Source organism: Mandrillus leucophaeus, unplaced genomic scaffold (genome assembly GCF_000951045.1).
Source record: "Mandrillus leucophaeus isolate KB7577 unplaced genomic scaffold, Mleu.le_1.0 Scaffold90, whole genome shotgun sequence".
Classification (NCBI taxonomy): Eukaryota; Metazoa; Chordata; class Mammalia; order Primates; family Cercopithecidae; genus Mandrillus; species Mandrillus leucophaeus.
In genome coordinates this window covers 1,942,691-1,961,096 of record NW_012109808.1, presented here as the reverse complement: position 1 = coordinate 1,961,096, position 18,406 = coordinate 1,942,691, and the positions used below count along the sequence as shown (strand labels likewise).

At 35.7% G+C, this 18,406-nt stretch overlaps 1 protein-coding gene across 2 annotated transcripts in view; it reads right to left on the bottom strand.

The window, feature by feature from the left end:
• TSHR (thyroid stimulating hormone receptor) overlaps positions 1–18,406 on the bottom strand; it is a 192,255-nt gene that overhangs the window by 52,705 nt on the left and 121,144 nt on the right. For both annotated transcript variants that reach the window (XM_011969701.1, XM_011969702.1), the window contains one exon: positions 16,277–16,351. In XM_011969701.1, coding sequence (XP_011825091.1) covers positions 16,277–16,351 — 75 coding nt within the window. The remainder of the gene's footprint in view (positions 1–16,276; positions 16,352–18,406) is intronic.

The window sequence follows — 18,406 nt, the reverse complement described above, 5'->3', positions numbered from 1 at the left end:
CTGGGCAACATGGTGAAACCCCGTTTCTACTAAAAATGCAAAAATTAGCCGGGCGTGGTGGCTTATGTCTGTAATTCCAGCTATTTGGGAGGCTGAGACATGAGAATCACTCGAACACGGGAGGCAGAGGTTGCAGTGAGCCGAGACTGTGCCACTGCACTCCATCCTGGGCTACAGAGCAAGACTCTATCTCAATCAATCAATCAATCAATCGAGAGAGGTAACATAAGAAGCAAACGCAGCTAGTAAAATCTTTTCAAAGACAGGAGGAAAGGAAGGGCAGAAGTGAGTACAAAAGAACATCTAATCAGAGAAGGGTGAAAGAAGCGTTCAAATTTGAATGTCTTCAAGCATGCCTGTGAGGGTGAATTTAAATCACACCATTCTGAGTTAAGCAATTATGGCCTGAGTGTGCAGGAGGCTAGCTATGCTGCCAGAAAACTGGAGACATTGGAAGAAAGAAAAGCGGTTTGTAATTCAGCACACTAGGAATGGAGATGCCCTCCAGAGCTGAAGATGGCTGTGCCTCGAGCAACCTGAGGCCCTGAGTGATGATTGCCTGAAGGTGGCTGCTCTGCACACCCACTCATCCATCCAGTACTGTCCCATGAGCAAGAGTAAACCTCACTCACTTAGGGCTATTACATGTCTGTATTTTTGTCTATTTCTTATAGTAATTCATCTGCCCAAACTAATAAGCATAAATAAAATTCCAAAAATATAGAGTACTCAGTTCACAGTGGTCACGTCTAGTAGATAGGTTTAAAAAGAAGGAATGTGTAATTTTCACTTTTTATTTTATCTCAATCAAAAAAATGTAATAAAGAGGATGCAAAAATCTCAAACTTTAAAAACAAAAAAGTAAAGCTTGATATATTCTATATAAAAAATAACATTAAAATATATGCCCAGATAGGCTGCTTAAGTATGCTGTTTTATGGAACAAGGCTCTTTTTCTTTGTTGGGGAAATGTGCAAGGCTCTTAAAGCATATTTATTAGAAAAATTCAACTTTGGAAGATGATATGGTCTGGCTCTGTGTCCCCACCCAAATCTCATCTTGAATTGTAATCCAAATTGTAATCTCCACGTGTTGGGGGAGGGACCTAAATCTCATCTTGAACTGTAATCCAAATTGTAATCCCCATGTGTTAGGGGAGGGACCTAAATCTCATCTTGAATTGTAATCCAAATTGTAATCCCCACGTGTTGGCGGACGGGCCTCGTGGGAGGTGACCAGATCATAGGGTGGTTCCCCCATGCTGTTCTGATGATAGTGAGTGAGTTTTCATGAGATCTGATGGTTTCATAAGGGGCTCTACCCCACTTTGCTTTGCACGTCTCTTTCCTACTGCCATGTGAGAAAGAACCTGTTTGCTTCCCCTTCTGGCATTATTGTAAGTTTCCTGAGGCCTCCCCAGCCATGCAGAACTGAGTCAATTAAACCTCTTTCTTTTATAAATTATCCAGTCTCAGGTATTTCTTCATAGCAGCATGAATACAAACTAATACAGAAGATTAAAGGGTAAAAAGAAACAGTGTACTTTTTTTTTCACCTGGGGGAAGGTGTGAATTTCCTCCTAGTGAGGGAATAACATAACTGACTCATGTGATGCAGGTAAGGATCATCCTGATTTTGCGGACAAAACTATGGAGACATGTTTTGAAAGGGCAAGTGAATAATCTCCTGTTATACGCTTAGAGGCAACACTGGGCCTTTATCTAGAACTTATGACTTCAAATACAGCCTTTTTTTTTTAATGATGTTTCAAGGATATCATCTGGCAGAACTAAAAATATATGTAAATAATCATTGTCTAATTCTCCTTCATTAGATTTCAAATAAAATAAACATTTAAATGAAAAGTATAACACTGCTGTCCAATGTTCAGTTTTCACAAATCAACAGATCAATAATTCAGCATGCATTTAGGTTCACTTAATCACATGTCTACATTCTGGGGTTTTTTTTCTTCCTCTAAGAAACATTTATTAATTCTCAATAAAAGCCTAGCACAGGACAATTGGCTTTCCTGTTACAACTAGTATTGCAGCAGGCACTCAGTCCCTGAGTCCACCCCTCATACAGTATATGGGAAATCGGCAGGGTGAGAGAAGGGAGTTCTCAGGTGAGAGAATGAGGAACAGAAGAAGGGGAAAAGAAGACTTAAAGTCTTCTGTTAAGGAAGACTTCTTTTTTCCAACCACTAATTTCCTTCCATTTTCCTAGTGTCCCCCTTCCTACCTCAATTATTCAACAGGCATTGGGTTGTGGCATTTGACTGTGCTCCTCACCCTGGAGATATTTCCCCACACCCTAAACTGCCCCAGTTCATGAGTGAGAAGCATGCCAAGCCAGGCAACAATTTGAGGGCAATCAAAAAGCCGACTTTACATTTCATCTGCAAAATTAGATGGGATGAAAGGAGATGAGAACACTTCAGACCAGCATAAACCAAGGAGACTCAGTTAGACTCAGATGTCAGAAGAGAAGCTGCCACAGCCAATTTATTGTTAGCTAAAACAATAAATTGAACAAGAATATTAGCCAAAAGCCTAGCTCTTGACTAGTCCCCAGCTTCTTTTTAACTCTTGTTTCAATTTGATTTTCAATTTTTTTCCCGTTTACTTTTAAGTGCCTATGTTGTGGGATCAGGAGGACCAGAGAGAGATCTCGGGGTATATACAGGAGGATATCTTTATTATTGAGTGCACTCAGACTTAGCAGACTTGATGTCCAAAGACTGGGCCTAGAAGAAAGACAGCACTTGACTTTTATACACATTTCACAAAACAGGGTGGGCTAGCTTGAAGCAAGCTTACAGTGGCATGAAAGTGGGGATACAGAGGCAGGACAAACTCAGGATTGCACATGACCATTGCCAAGCAACCTGGATGTTCATTATCTAGAAGATTTGCTCTAAAGAGCCTTGCACTGGTTTCTCTCATAACCTTCACTGTGGTGCCCAGGCAGCGGTAGTTCAGGCCTACTCAGGCTTTTTATGACTTTCATTGTATTTCTCAGATAAAACAGAATACTTGAAGTCAATAGTTACAGAGAACAGGGATCCATAAACTTATTCCATGGAACAAAGGAAAGTTTGTTTTCTTCTCCCTATATAGAGGGAGTGCTGGGAGAGTCCCTAGAGCACATTAGACCATATTACCAAAACTTTTCCTGGGTCTGGGCTGTGCCTGTTGCTGCCTCTGGGACAAATCAGCCTAATATAGGAAAGCTTATTTCTCTTTCTTTTTAATTTTATTTTTCTTTAATTTCCTGCCTCACCTATAGTTCAGAAAAATGGAAGACAGTCACCTTGATTTTGCCTAGGTTTGCTCACTCAAGTGGGTGGAGTGGGAAGAAATTAATTAAAATATAAGTGAATAATTACTGGCCATCTATTAGGTGCACTTTACTGCATACTCTGGGTGATATAAGGAAATAGTTGCTATTTATTTTAAAAACAAGATATGTATACATTGCCCAAGCCATCATTTTGTTACTATAAATTCTTTAAGTGCTATACAATCCCCAGGTGAAAAGAGAGACTAATAAATAGGTAAATTAATTTTAAGGTAACATTTTAGGACAGGGTTCTATCACATAATACATTACTGACGTATCTTAACATCAAGTATTGATTTCCAGTGTAATGCATATTGATCTTTAAAAAGTTTATTTCATCTGACTATAGAGGTAATATATATTTATTGTAAAAACTTTGAAACACATTCATACAAAAAGGAAATGAACTTTCTGACAGCTGACCATCCTCCTGGAGGGTGGTGTGCCAAGGGAGGGTATGGAAGCTCTGCACCCCTCCCCCATACTTCACCCTAGGCAAATCTTCGTCTCTATCTTTTGTAATATCCTCTATAATAAGCTGTTAAATGTAAAAAAAATTTCCTATCATTTGATAATACAGAGAAAAACTATTTTTTTCTGTCTGTTAAGTGTGTGTGTATATATATATACACACACACACACATATATATAAATAACATAATGACAAAGGCTTTTCTTATGTGATTAAATTGTCTATAGCAACAGATTTTTTCTTTACAAGTTAGGGTCATACTATGCTGCCCAGGCTGGAGTGCAATCACTATTCACAGACAGGGTCATAGTGCACTACAGCCTCAAATCCCTGACCTCAGCCAACCTTCCCACCTCAGTCTCCCAAGTAGCTGGGACTAAAGGCTCATGCCACCACACCTGGCTAGTATGTCATATTTGACCATTCTCTTAGCTAAGCATTTAAGTCCTTTCCAAATTCTGTCTATTATAAATAATTAACTCTGAAACAAATGGCTTTTTTACATTAACTTTTTTTCACTACTCTATTTTCTTACGGAAAATGTACAGAAGTGGAATTACTGGGTCAAAAGTTAAAAGTCTGTCAAAGCTCTTGGTATACATTAGATCCGTAGCTTCTAAAGCCCTGACTGTTAGACTGGCACTTACTTTTCATATTAATCTATAATATGAAAGTTCACAGAATAAATTATTTCCTACATTATCAAGGATTTTCAATGAGAGAAGTCTTAATTCTTTGATAATTATTAATGAATTATTGTTAAAATTTCAAATGTAACTGGAGGAAAGAAATAATCTATAACTGAAAGCCAATATTCATGATTTGATGTATCTTTTAATTTATTGAGAAGTTAAAAAATAAGATATATTGAGGAGAGTTTATAAGTATTCAGATTTTTGAAGCAGATTGAAGAAAATTTAAATTATCAGCAGATTTTCCACTAAAAGTAGAACATTATAGAAGTGATTCTCTAAATTGCCTGGCAGGTGCCTACAGCTACTTTCACGATTATTTAAGGATTGGTGCTAAAGCTGGTGATTTTGAAACCTCTGATGAATCCACTTGATTCAACTTAGTGGATCAGCAAAATAAAGTCTTATTATACTATAGGCATAAGTCATACACTTTACCTATCCCAGTTGTAAAATTTTTAACTTATTTTTGATTTAAAAAAACTCAGATAGGCCGGGCACAGTGGCTCACGCCTATAATCCCAGGACTTTGGGAGGCTGAGGCAGGAGGATCATGAGGTCAGGAGATCGAGACCATTCTGGTTAACATGGTGAAATCCCATCTCTACTAAAAATACAAAAAATTAGCTGGGCATGATGGCACACACCTGTAGTCCTAGCTACTTGGGAGGCTGAGGCAGGAGAATCCCTTGAACCCAGGAGGTGGAGGTTGCAGTGAGCCGAGATTGCACCACTGCACTCCAGCCTGGGTGACAGAGCAAGACTCCGTCTCAAAAAAACCCAAAAACCAAAAAACAAAAAACCCAAAGAACACTCACATAAAAGCAAAAACATTCTTCTGAGGGCAGCATTTCTTTTTCTTTGCCTTTTTTTTTTTTTTTTTTCTTTTGAGATAGGGATCTCATTCTGTTGCCCAGGCTGGAGTATAGTGGCATGATCATGGCTCACTACAGCCTCAACTTCGTAGGCTCAAGTGATCCTCCTGCCTCAACTTCCTGAGCAGCTGGGACTATAGGCAAGTGCCACTGTGCCCAGCTAATTTTTAAAAATATTTTTCATAGAGATGATGTCTTACTGTGTTTCCCAGGCTGGTCTCAAACTCCTGGGCTCAAGCCATCCTTCCGCCTCAGTCTCCCAAAATGCTGAGATTATAGGTGTGGGCCACCACGCCTGGTCAGCATTTTCTTTAATTATTGCAGTTATTTTAATTAAGGAGATTTTATGGCATTGTAGTGGTTTTGGAGGCAGACATTTTTGGGTTCAAATTATCAGTTTGAAATGTCTTAGCTAAGAAAACTTTGGAAAGAGCTCTGCAAGGTATGTATTACCATCTTCATTTCACATAGCAGAAACTAAGGCTTGGTAAAAACTAGTGAGACAGTGTATGTGAAGTACTTTTAGTGAAGTGTGGGCCCACAAAAGGCATTCAGAACTCGGTAACTATTACTACTAGGAGTAACAACAGCAGCAGTCTGTATGTTATTGACTTTCTTATAGAGAAAGTACAACAGAAAATGAAATTGTCCAATGTTTCATCATTTTGCAGATATAAATCTTTATTACATGCATACTTTTCAGTTCAAACAGTATCCTCGCTGAAGTTACAACCCAGGGGAAATGATTTATATCCACTTAGGATGCTGAATAACTCATGGAGAGCCTACCATTCTTGTATTTTTTTCTTAAAAATCCTCAATGCCTTTACCCAGTGTTAACTGACATATAATTGCTACTTCCTCTGACTACCTATTGTTGCATAGCAAATTACCCCAGATTAAGTGGTTAAAATAACATTTTATTATAGCTCACAATTTTGTGGATCAGGATGCCAGGCAGTGCTAAGCTGGGTGATTCTTCTGCTCTATGTAGCCTCCACCAGGATCACTGGGTGTTATTCAGCTGGTGTCTGGAACAATTTGGAGGGTCCAAAAGGGTGTGCTTCTATGCCTGGCTTTTTGATGGGAATTGCTAGAAGGTTAGGCTCAGCTAGGCTCTTCTCCATCCCAGGATCTCAGGATCTTCCCACATGGTCTCTCCATCAGTGCAGTTGGACATCTTACATGGTTGTTCAGGGTTCCAAGGATATAAAGTGAAAGCTGCCAGTTCTCTGAAAGACTGGGACTAGAACTGGCATTGTATGACTTCTAACATACTCTATGGAAATATTAGAAAAAATGTTCAAATTTAAACAAACCAGCAACCCATAAATCCATGAAGTTCAGCAAACCTTAAGCAGAATAAATATAAAAAAAACTCACCTAGGCATATTATGATTAAACAGTTGAAAAGTAAAGATATAGAAAAAGTTTTACAAGTAACCAGAGGGGAAAAAACACTTTACCTACAGGAGAATAACAACATGGATATGACTACTCGTCAGAAAAAAAGAAGGCCAGAAGACATTGAAAGATATTTTCAAAGGGCTGAAACAAAAATGGCTTTGCTAGAATTCTATACTCAGCAAAAGTGTTTTTCAAATATTAAGATAAAATATATTTTCAGTAAATGAAACCTCAGAAAATTTGCTGCCAGTAGAACCACACTGAAATACTAAAAGGTTTTTGGGCTAAAGGGAAATAATTGGACCTACAGAAGGGTAGGGACACTGGAAATATTAAATATGTTGAGTGTACATAAATGACTATTTTTTTCTTTACTCAAAGTTAACATAATGTGTTATGAGGTTTATAACATATATAGGAATAAAATATATGACAACAATAGCATGAAAGATGGAAGAAGGTAAATGGAATTTGAATTTCTAAAGGTTCTTACATGATTACAGAGTAATATAATATTATTTCTAGGTAGACTGTGATAAGTTAAGGATGCATATCATAATTTCTGGAGTAATCAAAAAAATTTGCAAAGGACTAAAAAGCCAATGGATCACAATATTAATAAATAAAACCAAAAAATAAAACCAAAAACAATTAATCCAAAAGAAGACAAAGGAGAGATAAAAGAAGAAAGAACAGAGAAGACAAAGCAAATAGGAAAATGGTAGACTGAAATCCAACCATATCAATAATTACAATAAATGTCATGGATTAAACACTCCAATTAAAAGGCTGAGATTTTCAGGCTGCATATAAAAGCAAGATCCAATTCTGTGATGTTTACATGAAATGCATTTTAAATATAAAGATGTAGTTATTGAATCTCAGTTGTTTTGGCTGTAAAATGATAGTAACTACTTTAGAGAATTGTTGTGAGGATTAAATGAGTACATATGTGTTGAGCAATTAGTGTAGTGCTTGGGATATGGCAAATGCTCAATTAAGGTTGGCTAAACATATATGTGTGCATATGTGTGTGTACACACATATACTAAACATTCTGTCAGATTTTTCATTAATTCAGACTAGCCTACTCTTCCAATTCATTATTGTTAAAACCCATGTTCAGAATACATTGTTTCACTTTTTTGTTCGTTTTAGTTTGATTTCCTCACAGCTTGGTGTAGGTGAATGGCACACAAAGCATCCTGCCTTATGGAGACTTCTTATAATCAAATATCTGCATTGTCGTAATAAATTTTAGTAAGTTCTAAGCCAAAAAGCATTCAAGGATAGATTCAAATGGGGATCTAACTTAAATGCAGAAGTGGCCTGAAGGGTATGTGTCTCTGTGTAGGTCATAATTAGGCTGAAAAAATAATCAGTAGAGTTAACTAGGCAGAGAGAGGGCGAGAAATAGATTTCTAGGCAGAGGCAAAAGCATGTGAATACCCTGAGATGAGAAAGATCTTGGATTGTTTAAAAAACCAAAGAACACAGGTGTGCAGGAGTGGAGCATGATGAGAACCCAGAGGTGGGCAGGAACCAGCTGAACTTGTGGGCCTGGATGTTAAGATATTTGGATTTTATTCAAGAAAAATCATTCTGGCTGCTGTGAAGATGCTGAATTAGAGGAGATCAACTGGAAATACTCAATTGGAGTTAAGATATAAAATTATTATAGTTCAAGCAAGAGATGATGGTGGCTTAAATAAGGTTGGTGGCAGTGGAGAGGAAGAGGATACATTTTCTGTATATTAGGGTAGTAGAATCAACAGGACATGGTGAAGGAGTAGAAATGGGTGATTAGGAAAGAAGGTATAGTGATACCTCTCAGGTATCTGGGATTTGCATCAGGATGAAGGAAGTTGCCATTTATTGATGCAACATACACTGGAGTAGTAGATTTCAGGAGGACCATTAAGATTTCAGTTTTGGATATAAAATGTGAGATATGTGTAAGACGTCTGGGAAGAGAGGTCAAATAGACCAATAGGTATATACCAACACTAAGAAGGAGGGCCTGAACTAGATATATAAATTTGGGAATTGTTAGATAAGATCACATAGCAGGAGAAGGTAGAGTGAAAAGAGAAGACGACACAGGATTGGGCCATGTGAAAACCCAATAATTTTAAGTGGGGAAGGGGAAGCAGCCAGCAAAAGATGATAGGAAAGACTGACCAGCACGGTAGGAGTCCAACCAGGATTGTGATATCACAGAGGCCAAGGGAAGAGGGTATGAATAAGAACAGAATGATCTACTATTTTGAATCTTGCATATAGCCTTTTAAGATGCAGTGGTCACAGGTTTAACTGTGTTAAACATACGGTATTTATTGAATGAATAGCTTTTTGCTTTTGGAGTGACAGTTCTAGGTCACAGACCTAATGTCAGTACTGTTAAGATGAAAATTTTAGATAAATTTAACAGTTTAATTGAGCAAAGAATAATTCATGAATCAGGCAGCCCCCTAACCAGAATAGGTTCAGAGAGACTCTGGTGCTGCTGTGTGATAGAGAATTTCTGGAGGTGGGAGTGGAAAGAAGGTGATATACAGAAAACAGAAGTGAGGTATAGAAGCAGCTGGATTGGTTATAGCTCAGTATTTGCCTTATTTGAACATTGTTTGAACAATTGGTCACCTGTGATTGGCAGAAACTCAGTGATCGGTAAAAAAGTAAGTTATTGTCTGTGGTCTGTTCACATACCCAGTTAGGTTATAGTTCACTGTGTACAGAGAGGCCTTTAGGCCAAATTTACAAGGAGGCAGCTTTAGACTAAAGAGTGCTTATGTTCTAATACTCTAATTCATATCACAGAACAAAATCTAAACGTGAATTGGGAAGCCATCTCAGAGGATGTATATAGAGCTCCGTAAGACTGGACAGGTACTGGTAGGGATAATTAGAAGTGGCGATGGTAAACTAACTGCTCAGCTTTCTATTTACCAAATCACAGGACCAAAAAAAGTCGGTTTCGAAGGGCAGCTTAGAAAGAAAACACACTTAGGAAATGGAATAACATTGTGTTATTTTACTGCTGATGTAGTCCTCATTGGAGCTTTTCAATAATGCTGGCAATATGCAATGGCATTTGAAATGTCTATTCATAAGTTTAGTACCTACATATCTATCCTTGCAGCAAATTCAACACAATAAAGAGCTCTCTTTCCTAAACAAATCTGAGGGCTTTAATTCTATGCTGAGGAATCCCAGGAAAGTTTGGTTGATGGTACTTATGTGGTGTATAAATTAAACAAATCATTCTATACTGGTACTCAGTTTCATGCCTTATACCCACAAAACCATTCTCAATTCCTTGAGCAAAGATGAGTGATCTTTCAGCTCTGTTTTTCTCATGAAAGTGATAATGCTTTGTATATAGTCACTGCTTAATAAATGATTATAAAACAAATGTATTAAACATTTGGGTGACATGCATGCAAAAATCTTCACTAATTTTTTCTATTGACCAAAACCATTTGCAGACAATAATGTCAGATACATATGAGAAACATTTGAAGAATATAAGGTACATTATTCTTTAAATTTTTAAGATATTAGATTCTCAATATCTCAAGTATATAAGCAAATGATCTTTTAATAATTTATTTTTAAACTCATTCTCTTTTTAATTACTGTATTTAATAGTTTCCTTTGGTTTAGGAAGTTAACACTTTTGCTCAGAGTAGACAACTGAATATTTACTTAAAAAAATTTATAAATAACAACTGGAATCTTTGTGAGAAAAAAGGTCATAATAAAAACAAAATGAGGCCGGGCATGGTGGCTCATGCCTGTAATCCCAGTGCTTCGGGAGGCCAAGGCAGGTGGATCACGAGGTCACGAGGTCGAGACCATCCTGGCTAACAGGATGAAACCCCGTCTCTACTGAAAATACAAAAAATTAGCTGGGAGTGGTGGCGGGCACCTGTAGTCCCAGCTGCTGGGGAGGCTGAGGCAGGAGAATGGCGTGAACCTGGGAGGCGGAGCTTGCAGTGAGCCAAGATGACACTACTGCCCTCCGGCCTGGGTGAAAGAGCGAGACTCCGTCTCAAAAACAAAAACAAAAACAAAACAACAACAACAACAACGAAATGACTGCTTTTAAGATCAGTAGGGTTTATATAGGACTTCACTACAAATTAATTGATTTTATTTTTGGTGAGGGGGCAAAGAAGCAAAATGGTTTGATAAATGGATATCACATTTGGAGTCAGAAGATTTGGTTTTCAATTTTGTAGACTATTGTTGTCTTTACTGTACTGGGGATCCTCAGCCTTCCTGGGTCTCAGTGTTATTTTACTTTCTTTGGTTTTAATGTACTGCTCTGTTATAAACTTCTTATGAAGGATACATAAATGATTTATTTTTAGCCTTCTTTTCTAATATATGTTGTCTTAAGGCTATATGTTTTCTTCTGAGCATGACTTTGACTCATCCCACAGGTATTGATACGTCATATTTTTATTATCATTTAGTTAAAATTATTTTCTAATGTTTATTATGATTTCTTCCTTAATCCTATGGTTAATTAGAAGTCAGAGTTATTTAGAAGTTAGGTTATTTACATGCTGATTTTAATTTTTTTTGTAATCTATTGAGACTTACTTTTATGGCCCCACTTGTGGTCAATTTTAGCAAATGTTCCATGTGTCCTTGAAAAGAATATATACTCTGCTACTCTGCAGTTGTTGGATACAATATTTTTTATAAGTCAATATAATCAAGTTTGTAAATTATGTTCAAATCTTTTAGTTAATTTTTATCAGTATATTTACTATTTTGGTGTGCTTGTTCTATCAATTATTGATAATACTATATTAAAACAAGCTCTCACTATGATTGCCAATTATTGTTTATCTTTTTAGATCTACCAGTTTCTGCTTTATACGGTTTGAAGCTCTGCTCTTACAGACATTAAATTTAGAATCAGTATATCTTATGTAGTGATTCCTTTAATCATCATGAAGTAATTACTCTACTCCCTTAGAGTAAGGCTTTATGCTTTATATATATGCATATTTACATCAGTTTTCTTTTAGTTACTGTTTGCATTTTATGTATTTTTATCTTTTCACTTTCAACCTTTCTGTATAATGTTTAAAATGTCTCTTGTAAGCAGCATACAGCGAGTATTAAAAATTAACCAATCTTTGTTTTTTTTTTACTTGTGTTTATTTCTTCTTTATTTATTTCATTTAGTTTATGTGCTTGTTGTTTGTTTTTAGTTCTATTTTTTATTCCAGAAACTCTCTTTTTCTTCCAATTTCTTGCTTTTTTTGTATTAATTAATTAATTTCATTATTTCATTCCCCACTACTATTAGCCTATTAGTTATCCAGTCTTCTACAAGCATTTTAGTAGCTGCCCTGTGAGTTAAAACATTTATTTATGATTTATAAAAGTTTAATTTCAGTTAGTACTTTCACCACTTCTCAAATAATTCAAAGACGTTTAGAACACTTTAACATTATTTATAATGTCCTAGACTTTTAAAAAAAAGTTATTGCATATTTTAATTCTATGCATACAAGCAGTTCTACTTTGCATGGCTCCAATACACATGAAGTTCAGTTACCATGATTTAATCAAATGTAAATGATAACTGTCCTCAACAACATCCCTCAAGTTTCAGTTGCCATAGTATATTAACTATTAATCACTGAATGAAGTACAAACTTTGTTGCCAGCTCTTCAGTCCACAGATCACTATGTAAATAACAGATGCGCATTATAATAGGTGACCAACTACATCTCTCTTTCAAAGTCATTGATGGTTGCTCACTGGGCATCTCTTGCTCAGTTCATTCACAAACAATAAAGCATGTCATTGTGTTTCCTATGTGTTTCCCAGTAATCACCTCATATGACATTGCCTAAAAATGGCTAATTGAAAGAGTGAATTTACTAATAAAGATGAAAATGAAGCAAAGAAACGAAATGTAATGTTACTGAAAAGGAAATCCAAATGGAATCATAGAATAAATCACTGGCATGAAAATGTTGATACCACCATCTGAGACTATTTATTTATTTTAGAGACCAGGTCTTGCTCTGTCATCCAAGCTGGAGTGCAGTGGTGTGATCATAGCTCACTGCAGCCTTGAATGCCTGGGTTCAATTAATCCTCTCACCTCAGCCTCCTGTGTAACTGGTACCACAAGTTTGCATTACCATGCTCAGCTAATTTTGTTTTTCTTTTTTTTTTTTTTTGGTAGAGACAGGATCTCACTATGTTGTCCAGGCTGGCTGAGAAACTCTAGGTATTTAATCAGAGGAACTTAGTGATGGGAGAAAAATGGATGCAAAGGATAAAGATGTCCCAAAAGATACAATGACGGTAAAAAAAAAATGTTCACATTAAAGAAACACTTGAAAATATTTTATAATATTTAAAAAGCAAAGGATAAAATGATGGAAGCTAATCTAGACTTAGAAAGAAGTATGACAATTTGCCCGGGTATTGAAAAGATATTCTCTTGTAACTTATATAATAAAGATAAAAGGTCAAGCACTGTCTAAGCTACTCTTGGTAAGTTTTTACAAAGCAGTAAAGCATTTTACTTGTAAGTGTTTCTAATATTGACAATTACAGTATATGAAATATTAGTTTTATTATTTTTTCCTATTTATAACTGAGAAATTTTAATGTTTTCATAAAAGCTTTTAGAAGTCACAACACAATTTTTCTTATTGATTATTAAGATTGTTTAATACACTTTCAGTTTGCACAATTTTATGATCCCACACTATCATGCAGAGCAAAGAACAGTATTTTAAATCCCCTAAGACATTATTTCATTTTGTGCAGTCAAGGTTCATTTATATTTACCCATATATTGACCTTTTCTGTTGCTTTTCATTTCTTCCTGCACAGAAATGTGTTAGCATGTGGAATTGCTTTACTTTTGTCTTAGTAATTCCCATTAGTAGTTCCTTTAATATGAGTCTAATGGTAATAAATTCTTTCAATTTTTGTTTGCTTGAAGTATCTATCTTTTTCTAATTTTAAATAATCTTCTAGTTGGGCTGGCAGATATTTGCTGTTTTGTTGTTCACAAATATCTTTCTATTGTTTTATAAATTCCATGATTTCTGTTGAAAAGTCAGCTATTAGTCTTGTTACATTCTTGAAAGTATTATTTATTATTATCTTGCTGCTTTTTTTTTTTTTTTGAGATGGAATCTCGCTCTGTTGCCCAGGCTGGAGTGCAGTGCAGCTCACTGCAACCTCCACCTCCCGGGTTCAAGTGATTCTCCTGCCTCAGCCTCCTGAGTAGCTGGGATTACAGGCACACACCACCATGCCCAGCAAATTTTTGTATTTTTAGTAGAGATGAGGTTTCACCATGTTGGCCAGGATGGTCTCAGTCTCCTGAACTTGTGATCCACCCGCCTCGGCCTCCCAAAATGCTGGGATTACAGGAATGAGTCACTGCACCCAGCCTTGCTGGTTTTTATAATTTTCTTTTTGTCTTTGTTTTTTAGCAATTTTACTATGATGTGGCTTGATGTGACTTTCTTCATATTTATCCTTTTGGGGTTTGCAGTACTTCTAACATATGTGACTTGGTGTCTCTTAAGAGTTTTGGAAAGTTTCTTTCAAATATTGCTTTTCTCATTCTTTCTCTCTTTTCTTGGGATCTAACAGGTTAATAATTTAATCATAGGTATGCTAGACTTTTTATTGTGCTACATATTTCTTATTTTCTCTTTCTCTCCATGCTTCAGACTGATTATAGTCTTCTGACCTATCTTCCAGATTACTAATTCTCCATTGAGCTCTGTCTAATCTCTTGTTAAACTCATGTATTTAGATTTTTGTTATTGACTTTTTAGATTCTAGAGTTTACAACTGATCTTTTTTATCATTTTCAGTTTTATTCTGAAATTCTCTCTTGTCATTTAAATTTTTGAACATGCTAGTTATTTTAAAGTCTGTGTCTGATAACTCCAATATTTGAACTTCCTAAGGATCATTTTCTGTTGTCTATCTTCTTCTCTTGATTTTTTTGCCCCGCAAACTTTTGAGTTATTTTTGATTGATTCAAAGCTAGGTTTTAGTCTTTGCAAGGGCTGATCTATTCACAGTTTTCCCATACTTCTAAGACGAAGCTCTTCAGTGATCTCAACTAAAACCCTGGATTGTTTACTAGGAACAATCTTTCTTAGCAAACCCTGAACTCAAATTTTGATTTTCCTAGCCCTAATAGATGCTAAACCTCTGATCAGCTTCTTAGCCCTTAAGCTGTTGCTTACAATTCAGGAAATACCTGAAGGGGAAAAATAACCAAATGATGTTTTTGGGATTTGCTTATTGCCCATTGAGTTCTTACTGTTTTCATAACACTCTAATATTTTCAAACATTTTAAAAAAGATTCAGCTCCTTAAGCTATTCTCAGACTAATAGTTGATCTGATGTAAGGTAGCCTACCATACTTGGAAGCAGTATCTTGGGCCTCAATATTCTTGAAAGCAACTTAATGTAGTGGATAGGGAATAATTTTTAAGTAATACATTTATAGTATAAAGATTCTGGCCCTATCCCTTAGTAACTGTTCGACCAAGGAAAACATACTTAGCCTCTCTGCATTTATGTTTTTCTTATATAAATAATGGGAATAATTGTATCTGCTTCACAGGGTTGTTTTAAGGGTTAAATAATAACCAGACAAATGATATTCATGCAATGTTTAATGTAATGTTAGGATATACTAAGTATTTATAGATACGTATTTTTGTTTCTTCAAGAAAATCGAGTTAATGATTAGTAATACATAGCTGCTTAAAATAATGCTAATACATAGCTGCTTAAAATAATGCAATGTGATTATGTAACACTTTTTATAGATGATAATCTACTAGAGAAATAGAAAAATTATTCTGAGGTATATTGACTGGTTTTCATTTGCTAGATATAATTCAATATTTATGATAAACATGAAGTTGCAACTCTTATTACACTTATTTTGCAAATGAGGCTAGGAAAGGTTACATGACTTGTCCAAGGGGAGATAAGGAGTAGGCAGAGATGCTGGTGTTCAGATCCAACTCTGAACAACTCCAGAACTAGGAGTTGTTCTAGTCTCACTAAGCAACTCTTCTCTTTCCGAATTAAGGAAAATATGCCAGCTTTGTAGAATCTTGCACAGACCATAGAATCAAGTAGTTACTTAGTAAGTACTTATTGTCTCACTGACATTCACATCAATAAAATATGCTGATACAATAGTAATAGAACAGATAGTGAGTGGTTCAAGAACAGAACTTTTAATGTTGTCTAACTTCCAACTATGGAATTGAGGTGTAATGAAGATGAATTAACATAAATTGAGAATGAGAACAGGTTAATAATTTAATCATAGATGGAAGTTTTGACTCACAATCTAGAAACCAGCTCCCACTCCCATCTGGAGCCCCAAGATTATCAGTCAAGAGTGGTTATGGCTTAGGTCTATGCTGCACTTTTCCTTGTACTTACATGTGAGTCACTTTACTCAAATTGTAGAAGGAGTATGATTCGAGCTGCTGCAGAGTTGCATCTATAGACAAGTAGCTGAATGTCAGAAAAATATAAGACAAAATAGAAAGTTAATAAGATTGTAAACTTCAAACATACTATTTTTGACATAACTTTTTGTTATGGGTTTCCCAGATCATGCAACATGTATAACCCTCACAGATTCTGCCTAATTATATTAAAATTACTTACTACGTTTTTTCAGATCTTGTGATACCTGAATTCTTCCTGTATATTAACTCCTATTTCTCCTAAGTTCTCATTTAACTGTCATTTCCTTCAGAAACTTTCCCCAAACTCCCTGATTAAAATTTCCCATATGTATATATAGGGATATATATACATATGGTGTCACCCTGTGGAATGTTCCACTGGAGAATTGCAGTTTTCTCTTCATCTTCTTTGAAACTACGTGTCTAATTCCGTGTTATTAGACATTCCATTAAAAATGCTTCTTATTCGCTCTAGTGTTCTTTTCTGATGCTTGTGTTTTTTTGCCTTTTTTTTTTTTTTTTCTATTTTGAGGAACTCTTCCATTTTAAAGGAACTCTTCTATTGCCTTTAAAATACACAGATGTCTAAACCTGGTCTAGGATAATTAAATCAGAGTTTATGAAGGATGAGTCAAGTACTTTTATTTTTCAAAAGCTTCTTAGCTGATTCTAATGTGTAGGCAATTTTGAGAACCACTGACCTATAGTTTGAATTGAATCTGCCATACATATGTATATATATGGTATATATACAGGGATATATATAGTGAGATATCACTATATATCACTACAGACTCCTTTCACTAATTATCACAGTGCAAACTTCCCATTCTTTGGGTGATATTTATGGTGTCTCACTAGACTGTAAATTCTCTGAAATGCAGAACTGTGTCTGTTTTTGGCCACTGACTCTTGAGTGCCTTTCAGAGTGCTTGGCATGTTGTAGACTCTTATTAAGTGACTGAATGAATAGAAGAGTTCCTCAAAATAGCAAAACAAAAAACAAAAAACAAACAAAAAAAACCCCACGAGCATCAGAAAGGAACACTAGAGTGAATAAGAAGCATTTTTAATGGAATGTCTAATAACATGGAATTAGACATGTAGTTTCAAAGATGAAGAGAAAACCGCAGTTCTCTAGAGAAGCTTTCCACAGGGTGACTACATACTCCCTTAAGACTTCTGTTCGTGATTTTAAATGAAACTGAAAATTCAAGCTCCGTCTTAAACTTTGTAAGCAAAAAGTAATTCAGATAAAAGCTTCAAGTACTGAAAAAGGAAGAGAAATTCCTAAATACAACTTGTCAAGAACATTTAAGGAATGTTTCAAATAGTTTCCTCAAATTCCATCTTGTGATGAGAATGACTAATGCGGCCAAACTCAATGACCACTTTCTGTTGAGAGGTATTTCTATGACATTTGTGAAAATGAACAATTGACAGCTGGTTTCCAGCTATAGCCATAGCAGAGATTCTCAGCCCTGGACATGCAATTAAACTACCTGAAGGGCTTTTAAAATACACAGATGTCCAAGACCTGGTCTAGGATAATTAAATCAGAGTTTATGAGGGATAAGTCTTTTACTTTTCAAAAGCTTCTTAGCCGATTCTAATGTGTGGGCAGTGTTGAGAACCACTGGCCTAACGTTTGAATTGAATCTGCCCATAAAATATCCTCATCAATGCAATGTTTACAAGAGGAGTGCTGATTGTTCCATTCTGAGTTTTTGTCTTGGTTATTACAAGTATTCTAATGGCTCTGTGCTTTCTATTTTGAACTACTCGTTCTCTAAACAATTATCCTTTGATTTACCCAACTCTTAACCCTTTGCCTCTTGTGGATAATAACATATGAATTTTTTTGATACAAATATATTTCTAACATAAAGGAAACAGTGGAACAGATTGAAAAGAATTAATGTGCCATGTAGAGACTGTGGGGATTTATCATGGATGAAGCTGAGCCAGCTAGCAGAGCAAGATTCATTTTTCAAGGCTGCCAACTGGTTTTCCTAAGCATCTTTTCCTTTGCTCCAAATCTTCTACTGAATTTCTTAGTTAAGAAGTATGAGTCTTTCTCAAGATTCCAGAAGGATAG